The sequence below is a fragment of the Bos mutus genome, chromosome 3 (assembly GCF_027580195.1).
Source record: "Bos mutus isolate GX-2022 chromosome 3, NWIPB_WYAK_1.1, whole genome shotgun sequence".
NCBI lineage: Eukaryota > Metazoa > Chordata > Mammalia > Artiodactyla > Bovidae > Bos > Bos mutus.
In genome coordinates, this window is record NC_091619.1 from 1,569,837 (window position 1) to 1,592,011 (window position 22,175).

General features: G+C 39.4%; 1 protein-coding gene and 1 pseudogene across 1 annotated transcript; one reads left to right on the forward strand and one right to left on the reverse strand.

Annotated features, from left to right (window-relative positions):
• Window positions 1-10,004: 10,004 nt before the first annotated feature.
• On the forward strand, window positions 10,005-10,848 carry LOC102264879 (S-phase kinase-associated protein 1 pseudogene; annotated as a pseudogene).
• An 8,531-nt stretch (window positions 10,849-19,379) lies between these two features.
• Window positions 19,380-20,324, reverse strand: LOC102269101 (olfactory receptor 10K2). The gene has a single exon (XM_014479910.2). The coding sequence runs from the start codon at window positions 20,322-20,324 to the stop codon at window positions 19,380-19,382; it is 945 nt and encodes a 314-aa protein (XP_014335396.2).
• Between the last annotated feature and the right edge of the window lie 1,851 nt (window positions 20,325-22,175).

Genomic DNA, 22,175 nt, shown 5'->3' on the forward strand with positions numbered 1-22,175 from the left:
TGGCTGTGAGAGTGAGCTATGGTATTTAAAGAAGGCAAGCAGAAAACAGAGTCTATGGGCAACGGACAAAGCACAAATTTGGGCTATAGCACCACCTTCAGGAAAATAAGAGATTTCCAATATCTGATTGGATGTGCTAAAAGATTAAAAGAAGACATGCAAAATTAAGAATTCTGCTACTTAAAAAACAATGGATGATACAAATTACAATATTGGATGAACCTTGAAAACACACTGAGTGAAAGAAGCCAGTCATGTATGACCACATCATATATGATTCCATTAATATAACATGTCCAGAATAGGCAAGCTTATAGAAATAGAAAGTAGGTTAGTAATTGCCTAGGGATGAGAGTTGGGTGGGAATACGGGGTCTTGTAGGCTAAAGGTGTGGATTAATTTCTTAGGCTAATAAAATGTTCTAAAACTGATTGTAATGATGGGTGTATAACTATGTGAACATACTAAAAGGCATTGAATTGGACTCTTAAATGATTGACTTCTATGGTACATGGATTATATCTCAACAAAGCCTTTAAAAGAAGAATTCTGCTACATGAGGGAGCATGGAGCAGATGTTCCCATGAAAGGTCAGGAAATTCCAGTGTATAAGTAGGACCAACAAATGTACCTTCCACCTGAAGACAGTTAGTAAGGAATGCGGAGGTTATAACTCCTTCAAGTGCCAAAGTAGCTATGTACAATTCCAAGATACGCAAAAAGTCAAGGAAACATGACTTGATCAAATAATCACAATAATCCTCTAATAACTGAGCCCAAAGGTACAGAGATATGTGAATTGTCCAATAAATAATTCAAAATAACTTTTTTTGAAGAAACTTAATGACTTCATACTTTGGCCACCTCATGTGAAGAGTTGACTCATTGGAAAAGACTCTGATGCTGGGAGGGATTGGGGGCAGGAGAAAAAGGGGACAACAGAGGATGAGATGGCTGGATGGCATCACCAACTCGATGGACGTGGGTTTGGATGAATTCCGGGAGTTGGTGATGGGCAGGGAGGCCTGGCGTGCTGCAATTCATGGGGTTGCAAAGAGTCGGACACGACTGAGCGACTGAACTGAACTGAACTGAACTGAAATCACTTCATTGGAAATAGGGGAACAGTGGAAACAATGTCACACTTTATTTTGGGGGGCTCCAAAATCACTGCAGATGGTGACTGCAGCCATGAAATTAAAAGACACTTACTCCTTGGAAGGAAAGTTATGACCAACCTAGATAGCATATTCAAAAGCAGAGACATTACTTAGCCAATAAAGGACCATCTAGTCAAGGCTATGGTTTTCCCAGTAATTTCCCACCTGCAATTCATGGGGTCGCAAAGAGTTGGACATGACTGAGCAACTGAACTGAATTGAACTGAATGACCAGACAATTCAACAAAATCAACAGAGCAATGCAGAAATGAAATAAATTTAAAGGAGATACATGTTGTAATAAAACAGAATCATTCAGAAATTCTGGTGCTTAGGAATTTAGTGAATGAAATTAAAAATGCAATAAAGGACATCAGTAGCAGAGCTGATCAAAAAGAAGATGGACTCAGTGAGTAAGAGAATAGGAATTTTGAAATAAGTCAATCAGAGAACAAAAAAAGTATGAAAACAGCAAAGAAAGACTACATGATCTAATGGACATCAAGAGAACAAATATCAGAATCACTGGATTTCCAGAAAGAGAATATGAGGAAGAGGACAAAAGGTTTATTTAAATAAATGATAGTTGAGATCTTCTCAAGTCTTATGTGAGATTTAGACACCCAAGTTCATGAAGCCACATCCCCTCATTATTTCAATTCAAAATGTTGTTCTCTAAGACACATTAAATTAAATTCAAAAAATCAAAAGCACAGAGAGAATCCAAAAAGTAGCAAGAAGATAAAGATTTCAACCTACAACATAACCCTCATTAGACTATCAGCAGATTTCTCAGAAGAAACTACTGACCAGAAGAGAGCAAGATGGTATGTTCAATGTGCTGAATTAAAAAAAAGAAAGAAAGAAAGAAAGAAAGACAGCCAGCCAAGAGTACTCTGTTATTCTTCAGAAACAAAGGTGAAATAAAGATTTTACCAAATAAACAGAAGCTAGTGGCGTTCATAAATCATCATTAGATCTGCCTTATAAAAAATGTTGAAATACTGAAAGGATTTCTTTAAGCTGAAGAAAGGCGATGCCAAAGAATGTTCAAATTACCATACAATTGTGCTCATTTCACGTGCTAGCAAGGTAATACTCAAAATCTTTCAAGCTAGGCTTCAGCAGTACATGAACTGAGGACTTCCAGATATACAATCTGGATTTAGAAAAGGCAGAGGAACCAGAGAACAAATTGCCAGCATCCATTGGATCATAGAAAACCAAGAGAATTAAAAAAAAAAAAAAATCTAGTTCTGCTTCATTGATTATGCTAAAGCCTTTGTGTGAACCACAGCACACTGTTGAAAATTCTTTAAGAGATGGGAATACCAGACCACCTTACCTGTCTCTTGAGAAGGTTTCTCAAGAGAGAAACAGAACCAGACATGGAACAATGGACTGGTTCTAAATTGGGAAAGGAGTATGTCAAACCTATATATTGTCACCCGGCTTATTTAACTTATATTCAGAGTGTATCATACAAAATGCTGGGCTGGATTATTCACAAACTGGAATCAAGATTGCTGAGAGAAATATCAATAATCTCAGATATGCAGATGATACCACTTTAATGACAGAAAGTGAAAGCAAAAGTGAAAGCCACTCAGTCGTGTCCGACTCTTTGTGACCCCATGGACTATATAGTCCATGTAATTCTCTAGGCCAGAATACCAGAGTGAGTAGCCTTTCCCTTCTCCAAGGGATCTTCCCAACCTAGGGATCGAATCCAGGTCTCCTGCATTGCAGGCAGATTCTTTACCAGCTGAGCCACAGGGAAGTGAAGGGTAATTAAGGAGCCTCTTGATGAAGGTGAAAGAGGAGAGTGAAAAAGTTGACTCAAAATTCAACATTCAGAAAACAAAGATCATGGCATCTGGTCTCATCACTTAATGGCAAATAAATGTGGAAAAATTGGAAACAGTGACAGATTTTATTTTCTTGGGCTCCAAAGCTACTGCAAATGGTGACTGTAGCCATGAAATTAAAAGATACTTGCTCCTTGGAAGAAAAGCTATGACAAATCTAGACAGCATATTAAGCAGACATCAATCACCTTGCTGACCAAAGTCTGTACAATAAAAGCTATGATTTTTCCAGTAGTCATGTACAGATGTAAGAGTTGGACCATAAAGAAGACTGAACACCAAAGAATTGATGCTTTTGAACTGTGGTGCTGGAGAAGACTCTTGAGAGTCTGTTGGACTGTAAGGTAATCAAATCAGTCAATCCTAAAGGAAATCAACCCTGAATATTCATTGGAAGGACTAATGCTGAAGCTGAAGCTCCAATACTTTGGCCACCTGATGTGAAGAGCTAACTCACTGGAAAAGACCCTGATACTGGGGAAGGTTGAGGGCAAGAGAAGAAAGGGCAACAGAGGATGAGATGATTGAATGTCACCACTGACTCAATGAACGTGAGTTTGAGTAAACTTGGTGAAGGACAGGGAAGCCGGGCGTGCTGCAGTTCATGGGGTCACAAAGATCAGACATGATTTACACTGAACAAAAGCTGAAATGAAAGGGTGATAATTAGTAAAATGAAAATACATGAAAATATGCAGCACAATGGAAAATGTAAATATCATCAGATTTAGAAATTTTGAATTTTGTAATATGATGTGTTAACTATTCAACTGTTGTATAAAGGCTAAAGGAGAAGAGAATTAGAATGAGTATGACTACTATAATTTCTTCATGAATACAAAATACAAAAACATTAATTTTGAGATTAAAATTTTAAAGGCAGGGAGTAAAAGAATAGAGGTTTTATGCAAGCTGAGGTATGTTGCTATCAGTGTGAGAAAGGAAACATCACAATTTTAAATTGGATAAAAGCTTTAAATAGGCAGACTCCAAAGAATACATGCAAATCACTAGTTACATATAGAAAAAAATAAAAACTCAATAGCAGTAGTGATTGAGGAAATGCAAATCAAAACCACAACATATCACTTCACATTCACTAGGATGGCAATCATACTAATAATCCTAATAATGCAGAAAATACCATGTGTTGGCTGGGAAATGGAGAAATTGGGATTCTCATATATTTCTAGAGAAGTAAATTAGTGCAGTTGCTCTGAAAAATTTGACTGTTCCTCAAAAAGTTGCAGATAAAATTACCATATGATCCAGTAATTCTACTCCTATCACATACTCAAGAAAATAAATACATATGCTTACACAATACATTGTACATGATTCTTCATAGAAGCATCATACATTTTGATAATAGTCAAAATTTGGGAACTACCTAAATGTTGCCACAAAAAGTCACAAAGCCCTGATACATGCTCTAACATAGATGACCTGTATGCTAATTAAAAACACCCATACAGAAAAGACAACATATTGTATAATTCCATTTGTATAACATGCTTAGAATAGGCAAATCTATACGGATAAAAAAGTAGAGTAGAGGTTGCTGGGGGAAGAGGAGGAGACTGCTAATGCTTATGGGGTTTCTTGCCAGGCTAATGAAAATGTTCTGGAATTAATATTAGTGAAGGTGGCCTAATTTTCTAAATATACTAAAATCCATTGAATCTACATTTTAAAAGAGTAAATATTATAGATCAAATTGCCAACATCTGCTGGATCATCGAAAAAGGATGAGAGTTCCAGAAAAGCATCTACTTCTGCTTTATTGACTATGATAAAGCCTTTGACTGTGTGGATCACAATAAACTGTGGAAAATTCTGAAAGAGATGGGAATACCAGACCACCTGACGTGCCTCTTGAGAAATCTGTATGCAGGTCAGGAAGCAACAGTTAGAACTGGACATGGACAACAGACTGGTTCCAAATAGGAAAAGGAGTACGTCAAGGCTGTCTATTGTCATCCTGCTTATTTAACTTCTATGCAGAGTACATCATGAGAAACGCTGGGCTGGAAGAAGCACAAGCTGGAATCAAGATTGCCGGGAGAAATATCAAATACCTCAGATATGCAGATGACACCACCTTTATGGCAGAAAGTGAAGAGGAACTAAAAAGCCTCTTGATGAAAGTGAAAGAGGAGAGTGAAAAACTTGGCTCAAAACTCAACATTCAGAAAATGAAGGTCATGGAATCCATTCCCTTCACTTCATGGCAAATAGATGGGGAAACAGTGGAAACAGTGGCTGACTTTAGTTTTGGGGCTCCAAAACCACTGCAGATGGTGACTGCAGCCATGAAATTAAAAGACGCTTACTCCTTGGAAGGAAAGTTATGACCAACCTAGGTAGCATATTCAAAAGCAGAGACATTACTTTGCCAAAAAAGATCCGTCTAGTCAAGGCTATGGTTTTTCCAGTAGTCATGTGTGGATGTGAGAGTTGGACTATAAAGAAAGCTGAGTGCCGAAGAATTGATGCTTTTGAACTGTGGTGTTGGAGAAGACACTTGAGGGTCCCTTGGACTGCAAGGAGATCCAACCAGTCCAGCCTAAAGGAAATCAGTCCTGAGTATTCACTGGAAGGACTGATGTTAAAGCTGAAACTCCAATACTTTGGCCACCTGATACGAAGAGCTTGACTCATTTGAAAAGACCCTGATACTGGGAAAGATTGAGGGCAGAAGGAGAAGGGGATGACAGAGAATGAGATGGTTGGATGGCATCACTGACTCAATGGACATGAGTTTGAGTAAACTCATGGTGATGAGAGATGGGAGATGGTGATGAGAGCAGGAGATGGTGATGGACAGGGAGGCCTGGTGTGCTGCAGTCCATGGGGTCACAAAGAGTCGGACATGACTGAGTGACTGAACTGAACTGAAATAGTATAGTATGTGAATTCTCTCTCAGTTAAGAAACAATCTGATTCAGTCATAAATACACACTTGAAAAAGATTCATAAATATTTGTAGAATAATTTAAAGATTGATAGTAGATTATCTATCTACCTATGTATCATCTATCTATCATGTTTCTCTCTCTAAGTAATGTGTTTTGTGTGTGCATGTGTATATATTCATAATCAGTTTAATTATAAAGAGTGGAAATTCAAGGAAATAAAGTTGAAGAAAGGACATTTCACAATCTTTGTTACATATTGATACTTTTTTTACTCTGAGGATCATATGTTATTTAGATAGTTCGACATTTATTTTTAAATAACCAAATATATTTTAAATAAAAAAGTACTAAGGAATCACTAAGAAATTAGCTGTTGGAACAGAGAGCAAAATGTATTGTTTTTCATTGCATCTAAAAAATAAAAATTTGTTTAATAGAATTGGGGGGGGCATTTTTTTAACAAGAAATTTTTTATTGAAATATATTTAATATAGAAACCTCATAGTCTCTTTCTAATTTTTTTAAATTTATTTGCTTTGAATTGGAAGACAATTGCTTTAGAGTATTGTGTTGGTTTCTGCCATACATCAACATGAGTCAGCCATAGGTATATGTATGTCCCTTCCATCCTGAACCTCCCTCCCACCCCAACTGATGCCTCTATATTGTTGCAGAGCACTGGATATGAGCTTCCTGAATCATACAACAAATTTCCACTAGCTATCTAATTTTGCATATGGTAATGTACATGTTTTATTACTACTCTCTCATTTCATCCCACCCACTCCTGGGACATTTCAAAATGAAGAATTGTGTTATGGGTTGGATTGTGTCCCTCTGAAATTCACATGGTGAAGTCATAACCACTGGTACCTCAGAATATGACTGTTTGGGGAAAACAAGGTTTTAAAGCAGGCAATGAAGCTAAAATTAGGTCATTAGAGTGGACCACAATCCAGTATGACTGGCACCTCTGTAAGAAGAAGAAGTTTGAATACAGAATTACAGAGGAAAGATGAATGAAGCCACAGGGAGAAGATAGCTAAACACAAGTCAAGGAGAGAGGCCACAGAATAAACCAAACTGATGATATTTTGAATTGGATTTCTAGCTTTCAGACTGTGAAAAAATAAATTCTGTTATTTAACTAGCCAGGTCTACGATACTTTGTTACAGCAACCTTGGCTAACTAATACAGAACATGTGGCATAAGTATATTTTGCATATTTAGAAACTTAGCTGGAGGAGCAGGTGTGAAGAGAGGAATTTGAGGACAATTCATGGAGGATCTTAAGGCCAGCACAAAATATCTACTTTCATTGGTTGTAAATTGTGAACTTTTGAAGCTTTGCGGAAGAGAGGAATTTGATCAGAAATTTTCTTAGGTTGAGATCCATGAGCATCATCAATTTAGAAGTGGAGAGACCAACAGGAACAGAGATTTTAGGAGCAGTTTAGTGACCTAGGAAGATCAATTACTGCCAGATAATTATGACACAACTGTTTATCTTTCTACTTTACTCAATACTGTTCAAAATAATCTCATCTTTATCTACTTTAAATGAAGATGTAGATCAATAGAGAAGAAGACACCCATATCCTTATTTTACAATGAATAGTCCATGGCCCAAACTAAGAAAGTAATGTACTTAGTAATTTTCTAGGTCAAAGAGGTCATACATTATATATGTTCTCTTTCCTTGCAAATTTTCACTTTGTATGACCTCAAACAGTGTGGGAAGTGAGGAGGAAGCAGTGGTGCTGGTTGATTTATGAGGTCATCCTTAGAACTGAGTTGCATGTCATTGCATGGGAAGAGGGTCATGGTGTCCAGGAGTGTGTGTGACAAGATATGGGAAATAGTTTCCATGACTGTTGGGCAATGTTAGTGCCTTAATCACAGCATGAGGCAGTGGGGACAGTGGTACTGGACATACCGCTGGAGTGAAAATTCAACTGAGCTCTGGGAAAGGGGTAAGAGTGGTTTCTCTGCCATGTATTTACCTGCAGTGTGATTTTAAAAAAATACATAATCTCCACTATATCCAGTGTTTACAATGTGGTAGAGGGCTAAAAATTCTTACTTAGCTTATCTCAAAATTTTTAAAGTAACAATTCACACACACTTACAGACATATATATTCCTCTATATATGTGTATTCCTGGAGAAGAGCATGGCAACCCACTCCAGTACTCTTGCCTGGACAATCCCATGGATAGAGGAGCCTGGTGGGCTACAGTCCATAGGGTCACAAAGAGTCAGACATGACTGAAGCAACTTAGCATTCATGCACCTATGTGTATAAAGGTGACTTGAGGGATTTATGATTAATATTATGCTTGAAACTTGGGAATATTTATCGTATTATCAAACAATTAATATTTGAGTGGCATTGATTTGAGTTTAAAGACGAAATAAGGACAACTGGTATATCTTCAAAGTTGAGGCATCCTGTCCTTGTATACAGTATGTCTGTATTTATCCAAGTTTTATTCTGTATTCCTCAAAAAGGTTTCTTTATAGCTTCATTTTAATAGGTCTCAGCTAGAAATTATGAAATGTTTCTAGATGATTTGCAAGGTAAAAGATTAAAATTCTCCAATTTGCAAATATCTTCCTTTAATATTTTCACACAGATCTATGTTGAACTTCCAAAGGAACTCATATCCCAGGACTAATCCCTTTTCTTTCATTTGCAAGCTGTTCAGGGATTTACATCTAAATTTTCCTGTGGGCACGCACAGAGTTTCTGTCACATCTTCCTAATCCCCCAGATCACTCTCTGTAGAGTTCACTTCTACAAATTCCTTCTGAGCTGTTGAACCACTGATTGTTACCAATGATGTCTCTTTTGTCTCTTGCCAAGCCCAGATAGATACATTTGCTCCGTAGCTGTGTGATCAATCCCCTGGAATGATTATGACATTATGTTTTGATACACATTTTTTTCCGTATTACTAATAAAGATTCATCAGGGAAAATGAGCAACTTTCTTGATTGGGACATAAGTTTAAAAACTGATATCATGCAAAAACTTAAATCAGGTTTCAAAAGATTTTCCATAGGGGAAAGTGCAAGATGAAATGAAATGGTCAAAAAATTATCTGAGGAAGTATAGAAGATTTTGAGGGGGGAAGGGTGGAAGAAGTATAGGAAATTACTTCACGAGCACTGAAGGAGTTTCAATTAATGCATGAAAGTTGAGGTAGTTAGTACAGAAAGGATGAGGGATATTTTGCTGGAAAATGGGGATTTTTAGAACCCTGTTTTTACCATGAGCTGGTCACCTTCTTCCTACAAATTATATGTGTTTGTGTGCTATGTTGCTTCAGTTGTGTCCAACTCTGTGTGACCTTATGGACTGCAGCCTAACAGCCTCCTCTGTCCATGGGATTTCCCAGGCAAGAATGCTGGAGTGGGTTGTTGTGCCCTCCTCCAGGGGGTCTTCCTGACTCAGGGATTGAACTGGTGTCTCCTCTTACATCTCCTGAATCGTCAGGCAGGTTCTTTACCACTAGCGCCACCTGGGAAGTCCTTTTACTGACTGTATTTCTGGTCACTTGTCTCAATGCCCTGTTGTGCCACAGTCACATCTTAATTACAAGGATAGTAGGAAGAGGATGGCTCTACACATGTAAAAATGTACATGTGTGCTTTCCTAAGGAATTATCTTCTCAAATGAGGGTTGTCTGGGAGAAATTAACTAAGCTAGTTCAAGTAGAATTAATCTTGTATTTGACAATGACTGGTTTTCTCAAAATGTGTGAGACTATTAGTGGCTCATTAAATTCATCAGGAAAGGCAAAAGGCAGTCAGGAATTTAGAAAAAAAATAATACATTGAAATTTGCTCTCTGAATATTTCTACCCAATCAACCTATCAATTCTCAATCTTTGTGAAAGCTGTTTGTTTTATTTTTTAAAAACTTTTTATTTTGTAAAACAAAACAACAATGTTGTGGTAGTTTCAGGTGGACAGTAAAGGGATTCAACCATCCATATACATGTATCCATTCTCCCCCCAAATACCTTCCCATTTAAGTTTGTTTTAGGCTGTAGTGGCCTTGTTCTCCGCTTTTCAGTGTTGCTGTTTGACGACGTTGCCCTGCTCACTTCAGCCTCCGGCCCGCCATCTCCTTGAGACCTACCACCATGCTTTCAATTAAGTTGCAGAGCTCTGATGGAGAGATATTCGAAGTTGATGTTGAAATTGCAAAACAATCTGTGACCATCAAGACTATGTTGGAAGATTTGGTAATGGATGATGAAGGAGATGATGATCCAGTCCCCTTGCCAAATGTTAATGCAGCAATATTGAAAAAGGTCATTCAGTGGTGCACTCACCACAAGGATGATCCTCCTCCTCCTGAGGATGATGAGAACAAAGAAAAACGAACAGATGATATACCTGTTTGGGATCAAGAATTCCTGAAAGTTGACCAAGGGACACTCTTTGAACTTATATTGGCAGCAAACTATTTAGACATCAAAAGTTTGCTTGATGTTACCTGCAAGACTGTTGCTAATATGATCAAGGGCAAAACTCCTGAGGAGATTCGAAAGACATTCAATATCAAAAATGATTTTACTGAAGAAGAGGAAGCCCAGGTACGCAAAGAGAACCAGTGGTGTGAGGAGAAGTGAAATTTCGTGTCTAACGCTGTAACACTGTAAGGATTATTCCAAATACTAGTTGCACTGCTTTGTTTATAATTGTTAATATTAGAAAAAGAGTCAACAAATGCAGCAGCAAGTCAATTGTATCAGCAGAATGTTGTCCTCATTGCATGTGTAGTTTCAGTACAGTTCCCAAACTTAAGGCCCAGTTTCTTCTAGTGTGATTGAAAGTTTCTTTTCTTTGCTCTGAATAAAATTGAACTGTGGGTTCCCTATAGAAAGTGGCATTTTGGGCTTTCCCTTTTTGTAAAGCAATTTCTGCCTAGTTTATTGTCCAGTTAATTTTAGTTCAGTGACTTTTAAAGTTGGCGTTGTAAATAAAGCAACTTGCAAAAAACCTTCTGAAATAAAAAAAAAAAGTTTGTTTTATATCACTGATTAGGGAAACAAAAATCTGTGTGTCTTTCACTGACTTATATGGAGTATACATACACATACATACACATATACACAGGAGAATCATTGTGTTTGCTAGGCACAAACTTATTTATCATTCTCAATGTAAATCTCTATGTGGTGTTATTTAACTGCTCTCAACTGTAATTCACTCCTCTATGTATAACTTAGGTTGATATCTTTAAAATTACATTTTATTGAATCATAATTGATTCATCTGTTCAATGGTAAAAGGTGTTTTATAAAATCAGTTCCAACATGCAGGCCAGCCTGATAAGCTACAAATCCAATTTACATGCAACTATATGATATCATGTGGCTTCCTAGGTGGTGTTAGTTGTAAAGAGCCCACTTGCTGACGCAGGAGGCCTAGGAGACGTAGATTTGATCCCTGGATCTGGAGGATCTTCTGGAGGAGGGCATGGCAATCCACTCTAATATTCTTGCCTGGAGAATTCATGGACAGAGGAGTCTGGTGGGCTGCAGTCCATGGGGTTGCAGATAGTCGGACACAACTGAAGTGACTTAGCACACATGCATGCATATTATAATCTGGCCAAGATCACAGAAATTCCCTAATTCATCCTCAACTTAGCATTTTCCTGCAGTGTATTCAAAAGAGATATATACATAGGATATGTGAGGAAAGAGCAAATTAGCCACGATGGTGTGGTCAGGCCCTCTTGCCCCACGGCCTCTTGCCCAGTGTCTTGTAAGGTAACCCTGAGATCACCTGTAGCACTGCATGTGTGTGCCACGACACACTCGCCTGGTCATGGGTTGCTTTGTGTGGTGTGCATATTCTCACTCCACCTAAACCACAGTGGAGTTACTGCTGTGTTGTGGCTGTGTCCATTGGGTCAGTCACAAGAGGAGAGAATAGAGTGTCTACTGCTACAGTTTCTGTATCAGCCAGGAGAGAATTCTGTCATGGCTGCTGTGCCAGTCAGAAGAGAGGCTGTTGTGTTAGGTTATGCTATGGCTGTTGCCAGGAGCCTGTAGTTCCTATGGCTCCTCAAGCCTTCTTCCAGTCTCTTAGCTTGAGCCTTGCCTACCCTGGGTTCAGCAGACAGCATGCACAGTGAGATACAAAGAGACAATTGGTTTCACAAGCGTGATCAGCAATACAACTGGTGTAGTTGGCAGGATACCCAGCAGGTAGGGAAGCCTGAGGCTCCGCTGGAAGGAGGAAGCCACTGGCCACACACAGTATGTGGTACCCTGTGGCTGTGATCCTCTAGGTGTGGGCTCGGTTGGAAGATTGGGAGGCAGTTGACAGATCACCAGATAATACTGAAAAGGCATTAGAAGTGGTGAGTTCCTATTTCCCAAACAAGGCAGCACGGACTGCTCTGGCACTGGGGGGTGGATTTTTCTGACTGTCCTGAAGGAGAATATGGATGGTGGTCTACATAATGCCATGTCAGGGAGAAATGTGCAGAGATGCTTAGAAGAACTAGAGCAAAGTATCCTGGCATACAAAGCTTCCCTGGTGGCTCAGACAGTAAAGCATTTGCCTATGATGTGGGAGACCTGGGTTTGATCCTGGATTGGGAAGATCCCCTGGAGAAGCAGATGGCAACTGACTCCAGTACTCTTGCCTGGAAAATCCCATGGATGGAGGAGCCTGGTAGGCTACAGTCCATGGGGTCACAAAGAGTCGGACATGACTGAGTGACTTCTCTCTCTCTTCTCTCTCTATCCTGTCATTAGAGCAAGAACCCCGTGGGCCTGAAGAACCCAGCATCTCTAACAGTGAGGTGGTAAGTGACAGTGATGATGAACATTATGAGAATGCAGGTTCCTGCTTGGCAGCAAGGCCTATGGTATAGTGGAAAATGAAGCATGAGCAGCCTATAGGCCTGAGGGGCATCCTCCAGGGGCCCCCGATGCGACTGAATTCACAATGAATTGACCATATACACAGGTGAAATTGGTTGACTTGGGTAAGCAGTTTCAGCAAATGCAAGGGAAAACCTTTGCAGCTTGGCTTTGCAACTCTGGGACATAGGGGTGGGGCTGGCACCTGTTGAGGGTTTTGTGGGTCTTTACTGAGAGAAGTAGAAGGATGGCATGCAAGACCATTTTGAAAGTGTGAAGATCCCAAAGAGGGCCTGAGCAGGCAGGGGTACCATCTGGGTTATGGGGATGCAAATGCAGGCTGGTCTGTGTGGAGATAAACTACAAAGGCTGTGTCCTATACAGAACATTGTACTGTAAGTGCTGTGTCCTGTGATGTAGATTTAGGCTGTGTCCTCTGATGTAGGTTTAGAACAACATACTGTAAAGGCTGTGTCCCGTGATGTAGATTTAGTTGATGAAGATTTAGACTGTGTTCTCTGATGTAAGTTTAGAACAGTATTCTGTAAAGCCTGTGTCCTGTGATGTAGATTTAGTAGTACAGTATACTGTAAAGGCTGTGTCCTGTGATGTGCTACTAACCTCTGATTCTCTTGCAGATTTAGAACAATATGAAAGCATATGGTATTTTGTGGGTAGGCTGTGAATGCCACCAAAATCCCCTCCTTGAAGGGGTGGGCCCGTTGCCTATGGGGGTTTTGCAGGCCCTTAATAATAAAATAATAATAATAAAAAAACTCCTCAGGGTTGGAGTTGCCCCTGTTGTTGGAGTTGCAGGGATAGATGGTGGACTGGAGTTGGCTGTGGATATAAGGGCACTCCACATGCAGTGGGCGTCTCTTCTGGCACTGTGAAGGCAGAGATTGCGACATGAGCTCCATGTGATCCCTGGCGTTGGGTTTTTCTTTGTGTTGGGGATGTGACTGTTTGTTTTAGTCTCTACTGTCATTGCAGGATGTGGGTTCAGGTGGTGGCATTGTGTTCTGGGAGGATGCTGCATAGGGTGGAACCTGCATTGTGGGATGAGAGATCCTGAAGGGGTGGAGTGTAGTGAAAGAGCAAATTAGCCAAGATGGCCTGGCCAGGCTCTCTCACCCTATGGCCTCCCACTCTTGCCCCACGTTTTGTAATGTAACAGTTAAGATCACTTAGCACTGCGTATGCACAACGCAAGGTTTATGTAGCCGCTGAGCTCACTTACAGCACTGCAAATGCATGGCACGAGGTACTCGCTTGGTCATGGGCTACTCTGTGCCTTATAAATATATGCTGCTGCTGTTGCTGCTAAGTCGCTTCAGTCGTGTCTGTCTCTGTGCGACCCCATAGACGGCAGCCCACCAGGCTCCCCGGTCCCTGGGATTCTCCAGGCAAGAACACTGGAGTGGGTTGCCATTTCCTTCTCCAACGCATGAAAGTGAAAAGTGAAAGTGAAGTCGCTCAGGCGTGTCTGACTCTTAGCGACCCCATGGACTGCAGCCTACCAGGCTCCTCCGTCCATGGGATTTGCCAGGCAAGAGTACTGGAGTGGGGCGCCATCGCCTTCTCCGTATGCATATATGCTGCTGCTGCTGCTGCTAAGTCGTTTCAGTCGTGTCCGACTCTGTGCGACCCCAGAAACGGCAGCCCATCAGGCTCCCCGGTTCCTGGGATTCTCCAGGCAAGAACACTGGAGTGGATTGCCATTTCCTTCTCCAATGCATGAAAGTGAAAAGTGAAAGTGAAGTCGCTCAGTCGTGTCCGACTCTTAGCGACCCCATGGACTGCAGCCTACCAGGCTCCTCCATCCATGGGATTTGCCAGGCAAGAGTACTGGAGTGGGGTGCCATCACCTTCTCTGTATGAATATATGAGCTCCCCCTAAATAATAGCAGAATTACTGCTGTGTCACAGCTATGTCCATTGATTGGGTCAGGCACAGGTGGAGAGAATAAACAAACCAATTTATTATTACTGGCTGAATTTATACCTGAAACTTAAGTGCAGATTTCTCTGTAAGCTCAGCTGAAATACATGACCCAGTTTGGAGGCTAAAGGGGCTTTCCTTTCTCACTCAAGTCAATCCCAAATTTGAAGATCTTACCTCTTTCCAGCAAGTTACATATGAATAAAGAGGGGAGCTAAAATTAACCATGGGCCAAGGGTGTGTGAGAGAGCCCTTTTGTGTGTCCATGAAAAGAGGAAGGAGGGCAAAATGTTTAGTTCTAACCCATGAGCACAGGCTCAAGGCCAAATTAATTTTATGATCATATAGGGAACCAAAAAAAAAAAAAAGAGGAAGAATAAACTGCTAGAAGGAGAATCATTCTAATATACATGACCTGTTCATACACAGTGATCCTTCCCACTTGTGAGTGTTATGCTATCTGACTCAAAATGATGGTATTTATAAGTCTTGGGAAAGAACAGAGCAAAAGGTGGGAGGCTTTCTTGTTCCTCCTCCTTCAACACTGTGTTACAGAAGGATAGGGATTAACTACACCATATGATATAAAGGTCATTTACATCATACTTATCAGTATATTTTTTACACAGATGTTAATGAGCTTACAGTTATTATTATTTTTTTAATCTTGTATGAAGATGAATACTTGTTCATTCTAAACTCTATTAAGAAAGTCATAGTCTTCACAAAGGGTCATGCAAGAGCATTGTAGGAGCATTAAAACAGGAAGTGAGTGATGTGGGATCAGTATTAATTCTACTCACTAACAGGAAAGGCATTTTAATTTTCTGAGAGTCAGTTTTCTGATCTATAAAAAGTACATTATAATATATCCTTCCTAGGTCTGCTCTAATGTTCAAGTAAGGTGACATTTTTAAAAAATTTTTTTGTTTACTTGAAAAGATTTTTTTTTAATTTTATTTTATTTTTAAACTTTACAATATTGTATTAGTTTTGCCAAATATCTAAATGAATCCGCCACAGGTATACCCACGTTCCCCATCCTGCACCTTCCACCCTCCTCCCTCCCCTCCCCTCCCTCTGGGTCCTCCCAGTGCACCAGCCCCAAGCACCCAGTACCGTGCATCGAACCTGGACTGGCGACTCATTTCATACATGATATTATACATGTTTCAATGCTATTTTCCCAAATCTCCCCACCCTCTCCCTCTCCCACAGAGTCCATAAGACTGATCTATACATCGGTGTCTCTTTTGCTGTCTCGTACACAGGGTTATTGTTTCCATCTTTTTAAATTCCATATATATGTGTTAGTATACTGTATTGGTGTTTTTCTTTCTGGCTTACTTCACTCTGTATAATAGGTTCCAGTTTCATCCATCTCATTAGAACTGATTCAAATGTATTCTTTTTAATGGCTGAGTAATACTCCATTGTGTATATGTACCACAGCTTTCTTATCCATTCGTCTGCTGATGGGCATCTAGGTTGCTTCCACGTCCTGGCTATTATAAACAGTACTGCGATGAACATTGGTGTACACGTGTCTCTTTCCCTTCTGGTTTCCTCAGTGTGTATGCCCAGCAGTGGGATTTCTGGATCATAAGGCAGTTCTATTTCCAGATTTTTAAGGAATCTCCACACTGTTCTCCATAGTGGCTGTACTAGTTTGCATTCCCACCAACAGTGCAAGAGAGTTCCCTTCTCTCCACACCCTCTCCAGCATTTATTGCTTGTAGACTTATGGATTGCAGCCATTCTGACTGGCGTGAAATGGTACCTCATAGTGGTTTTGATTTGCATTTCTCTGATAATGAGTGATGTTGAGCATCTTTTCATGTGCTTGTTAGCCATCTGTATGTCTTCTTTGGAGAAATGTCTATTTAGTTCTTTGGCCCATTTTTTGATTGGGTCATTTATTTTTCTGGAGTTGAGCTGTAGGAGTTGCTTGTATATTTTTGAGATTAGTTGTTTGTCCGTTGCTTCATTTGCTATAATTTTCTCCCATTCTGAAGGCTGTCTTTTCACCTTGCTAATAGTTTCCTTTGTTGTGCAGAAGCTTTTAAGTTTAATTAGGTCCGATTTGTTTATTTTTGTTTTTATTTCCAATATTCTGGGAGGTGGGTCATAGAGGATTCTGCTGTGATGTATGTCAGAGAGTGTTTTGCCTATGTTCTCCTCTAGGAGTTTTATAGTTTCTGGTCTTACATTGAGATTACTAGAACTAATCAATGATTATAGTAAAGTTGCAGGATACAAAATCAACACACAGAAATCCCTTGCATTCCTATACACTAATAATGAGAAAACTGAAAGAGAAATTAAGGAAACAATTCCATTCACCATTGCAACGGAAAGAATAAAATACTTAGGAATATATCTACCTAAAGAAACCAAAGACCTATATATAGAAAACTATAAAACACTGGTGAATGAAATCAAAGAGGATACTAATAGATGGAGAAATATACCATGTTCATGGATTGGAAGAATCAATATAGTGAAAATGAGTATACTACCCAAAGCAATTTATAGATTCAATGCAATCCCTATCAAGCTACTAACGGTATTCTTCACAGAGCTAGAACAAATAATTTCACAATTTGTATGGAAATACAAAAAACCTCGAATAGCCAAAGCTATCTTGAGAAAGAAGAATGGAACTGGAGGAATCAACCTGCCTGACTTCAGGCTCTATTACAAAGCCACAGTTATCAAGACAGTATGGTACTGGCACAAAGACAGAAATATTGATCAATGGAACAAAATAGAAAGCCCAGAGATAAATCCACGCACATATGGACACCTTATCTTTGACAAAGGAGGCAAGAATATACAATGGATTAAAGACAACCTCTTTAACAAGTGGTGCTGGGAAAACTGGTCAACCACTTGTAAAAGAATGAAACTAGACCACTTTCTAACACCATACACAAAAATAAACTCAAAATGGAGTAAGGGGACATTTTTAAACAGAAGCACGTAAGTACAAATTGGACAATTGACACATTAAACTGATTCGCATGAGAGGTTATCAGTTTATTTCCTTTTCATGAGACAACTTGATAGGCTGGAAGTCTGGGCTGAGCAATGGGACTAAAGAAAAGATGACTTGATGGCCAAATTAAATTTGCTTTGGTCCCTGGGATTTCATAGGTGGCACTAGTGGTAAAGAACCTGCTGGTCAATTTAGGAGATTTTGATCCCTGGGTTGGGAAGATCCCCTGGAGGAGGAAATGACAACCCACTCCAGTATTCCTGTCTGGAGAATCCCATGGACAGAGGAGCCTGATGTGCTACAGTCTATGCCATTACAAAGATTCAGACATGACTAAAGTGACTTGGCATGCACTATGATCTTCAGGCCCCTCCTTCAGGAAGTTTCAAGCTGCAGAGAAATGCAGCAGGCTTGCATTCTTAGCAGACAAGCTCAGCATCCCACATTAAATCAGGGCTTGTGAATAAAACATTCCAGTTTCTACCCTCTTCCTGCAATCCCTGAGTGTATATAACATTGATGAGGAAACTTGTGGAAGAAAATAATAAGAAATGGAACGATTCTGTCAGGAGACCTTATTAACAAGTCAATCTTGGAAAAAATATATAAAGCAAGGAGGCAGCTTTCTCCAAGGAGCTCCCTGTTTGCTCTACTTCTGTAGGAACATAAGCAAAATGTTCAATTCAAAATCTGGCTTGAAGTGCACATGAAGATTCCCAAGCTTCCTGAGACAGATGCTGTTTACTCTTTACACAGACTTTTCTACTTAATGGAGTGGTTAAACTTAGCCTGCTTTTCTTGCCCAGTCTGTGTGATTCTAGTTCTCTTTAACCAATGTCCTTGTGAATATCTTTAAGGAATTCTAACTAAATTTAGATTTGTACTGGTGCATAAAAAAATAAATTAAAAAAAAAAACAGTTTTCAATACACTAGAAACATAGAAATGGATAACTTTTTGCATAATATTCTTATTTGAACATTTGATATAATTTATGCACCAAAAATTGTTACTTTACAAATGCCATTTCATTTAAAAATTGTGTCCTAAGCTAAACCAAAGACATTGAAGGGTGTTTGTTCTTTATAAAGACTGAATATTATTTGATTATTTTGTCTACTCACTCTGCTTTATAAATATAAATAATGTTTTCCATCTATAAGTTAATATTTATTGGAGAATAGAATAAAAAATTAAGATTTGGAAAAAATGATAAAATAATACAAATTATGGTCTGACTATCCTGACATCCAGAAAAGGGAGCAATAAAGAGAAGGAGCTTTCTGGGTTGCTAAATCAGAGAGTTAATATTGTACAGTATTTTGTATATTTACAATCTGGGTGAGATTGGGTAATAGTGTTTGCAAGAGTATAAAATTCTGAATCTGCGTATATTTTCCTGCAGTAGCCATCTAATATTTTTCTGTCAATCAAGAGGACTTCAGTAGACAATAATTTATGTGACCATGACAAGGGTTTTTTTTTTTTTTTTTTTTTTGGAAATAACTGAGAAATATCTCTGTTCTTGAACACTGCTCATTGCTTGATCATTTTTACTCAAGGAATTTTCCCCCATGTATTTAAAAATGAAGAATCTAGATTAATGTCGTGATAAACAAATTGTTCTTCCCACAACTCTTTGAAGAGCTGATTTGAACTCTTTATTTCTCAAACTGTAAATCATAGGATTGAACAATGGCGTTAGGATTGTGTAGGATACTGATATGAGAGCATCCTGGCTTGAGGAATAGTTGGATTTAAGCCTTAAGTAGATAAAGGAGGCACAGCCATAATGAACAATGACAATAATGAGGTGAGAAGCACAGGTGGAAAAAGCTTTGTACCTGCCTAATGTGGAAGGAAATTGGAGTATGGCAGAGATGATGCAAATATAGGATACCAAAATCAACAGCAGGGGTATAATCAGGACCAATGCACAGAGCATGATAATGACAATCTGACTAAAGTGAGTATGGTGAGATGCTACCTTAAGAACAGGAGAGATATCACAGAAGAAGTGGTGTAGTTGGTTGGAGGAATGAAAGGGCAGGTGAAATACCAAGGATGTGATGATCTGTGTGACAGTAAAGCCACAGGCACAGGCAGCAGCCACTAGTCCCACGCACACCCCATGCCCCATGAGCACTGTGTAGCACAGAGGGTCACAGATGGCCACGTAGCGATCATAACCCATGGCTGCCAGCAGGAAAGAGTGAGAGCAACCTAGAAAGAGGAAGGAAAACATCTGGATGGCACAGCCCAGAAAGGAGATGGCCTTCTTCTGGGCCAGCAGGTCAACCAGCATCTTGGGTACAATGACGAAGGTGTAACAAGTCTCAAAACAAGAGAGTACAGCAAGGAAGAAGTACATGGGGGTGTGGAGGGCTCTGTCCAACACAACGGTGGAGATGATGATGGCATTGGTGCCCAGGGTGAAGAGGTAGACTACCAGGAAGACAGCAAAGAGCAGCCGCTGTAGCCCAGCCAGAGAGGAGAAGCCAAGGAAGACAAACTCTCTCACCAAGGAACCATTGACACACTCCATGGAAGATGCATCATCAGGAGACAATCTGAGAGAGAAGACAATGCCAAGAAAAAATCCCTGAAAAATAGAAGAATCCCGAGAAACTGGTGATCATAGAACATGTATTCTCAGGTTTTGAGTTTACTCATTAGTCTCCTTCCTGGTTTTTGTAAGACATGAAGAAGCATCTAAAATTATTCAAAGCTTGCATCCAACTTTGAGTTTCCTCAATATTTTTAACATCATAGGAAAACTTTCTCGACATTTCTTTTTTACAGACATATAAAGATTTCAGGAAACCAGTTACATCTCCCGATTTCTGGAGAAAAGTGTTGTGTTGACCCTGATGTTTTCTGCTTCTATAGTTATACCATTCCATCTCCCCAACTCAAACCTTATGAAATGCACACATCTTTTCTTCCTCCATTTATCCCCCTGATTCTTTGTTCAGTGCCTAACACAGTGATTTTTATTGCTTAGAAGGTACATTTATTACTAAATAATTACTATTATATTTTTAACTCCAGGATCCTCAATTCTCAGGACTATGAATACATTTATACAAATATAATCTTAAATTTTATCCTTGCAAACACATGTAAAATTGAGTACTGTAGGAATAAAATGAATTTTGAATTTAGATAGATATAAGCTTTAATCCTGACTCTGGCATGTTCTTGTGGTAAGATCATAAATTCTCTTAGTCCCGCTTTCTCATTTGTATCATGAGAAAAGTAATTCTTACCTTCTAGGGTTATACAGTAAATTAATTAGGACCACGCATTACAAAAGAGACATTCAATACATAGTGCTTAATAAATAATTCCATCTAATCACTTTTTTATTGTTCTTCAAGAATTAGAAATATTTTCATCAAGGATAAAATGAGCATTTATTTAACTCACCGCAAGTTGTTGAAGCTGCCTTTCTGTACTTTCTCAGGGGTGCAGAGGGGATTTAAGAGAGATTATCATTCCTCTGAGTTCTCCAAGCTTGATTAAAAGTAACTTGGTCTTACTGGAGTCCTGTTCTGCACTGGAAGGGAGGTAAGGTGACTGACTTTGAAGTTCCAAGCAAGTTCTTTGGTATTTAGTTCTCTGTAGTCTGAGTCACTCAGGCAGGTTATTTACATTTTGCAGAGAGTAAGGGAGGTTTCACAAAATTCCTATTTTGGAGGGTGGGGGTATACAGGATAAGTTTAGAAGATAAACTTGTATTGCATAGTCAGACTTAGTCACATACAAATAACAATTTAGAAGTTTATCATTGTGGATGCTCTATAAATCAATGATGCACACTTTATGTATGTTTTAGTCTACATATTTATAAATCAGCATCAGCTCTTTGAAAATGAAAACATGAAACTGTTAGTCACTCAGTTGTGTTTGACTTTTTGAGACCCTATGGACTGTAGCCCACCAGGAATCCCTGCCCATGGCATTCTCCAGGCAAGGATGCTGGAGTGGGTAACCATTGCCTTCTCTAGGGAATGTTCCCAACCTAGAGACTGAGCCCAGGTCTTCTGCATTGCAGGCAGATTCTTTATCATCTGAGACACCAAGGAAGTCCTTTATTGAGTTCTTAAAGATTAGAGATGAAGCACAAGCTGTAATCAATATTGTTGGGAGAAATATCAATAAACTCAGATATGCAGATGACACCACCCTTATGGCAGAAAGTGAGGAGGAACTGAAGAGCCTCTTAATGAAAGTGAAAGAGGAGAGTGAAAAAATTGGCTTAAAACTCAGCATTCAGAAAACGAAGATCAAGTCATCTGGTCCCATCACTTTATGGCAAATAGATGGGGAAACAGTGGAAACAGTGACACAATTTATTTTGGGGGGCTCCAAAATCACTGCGGATGGTGTCTGC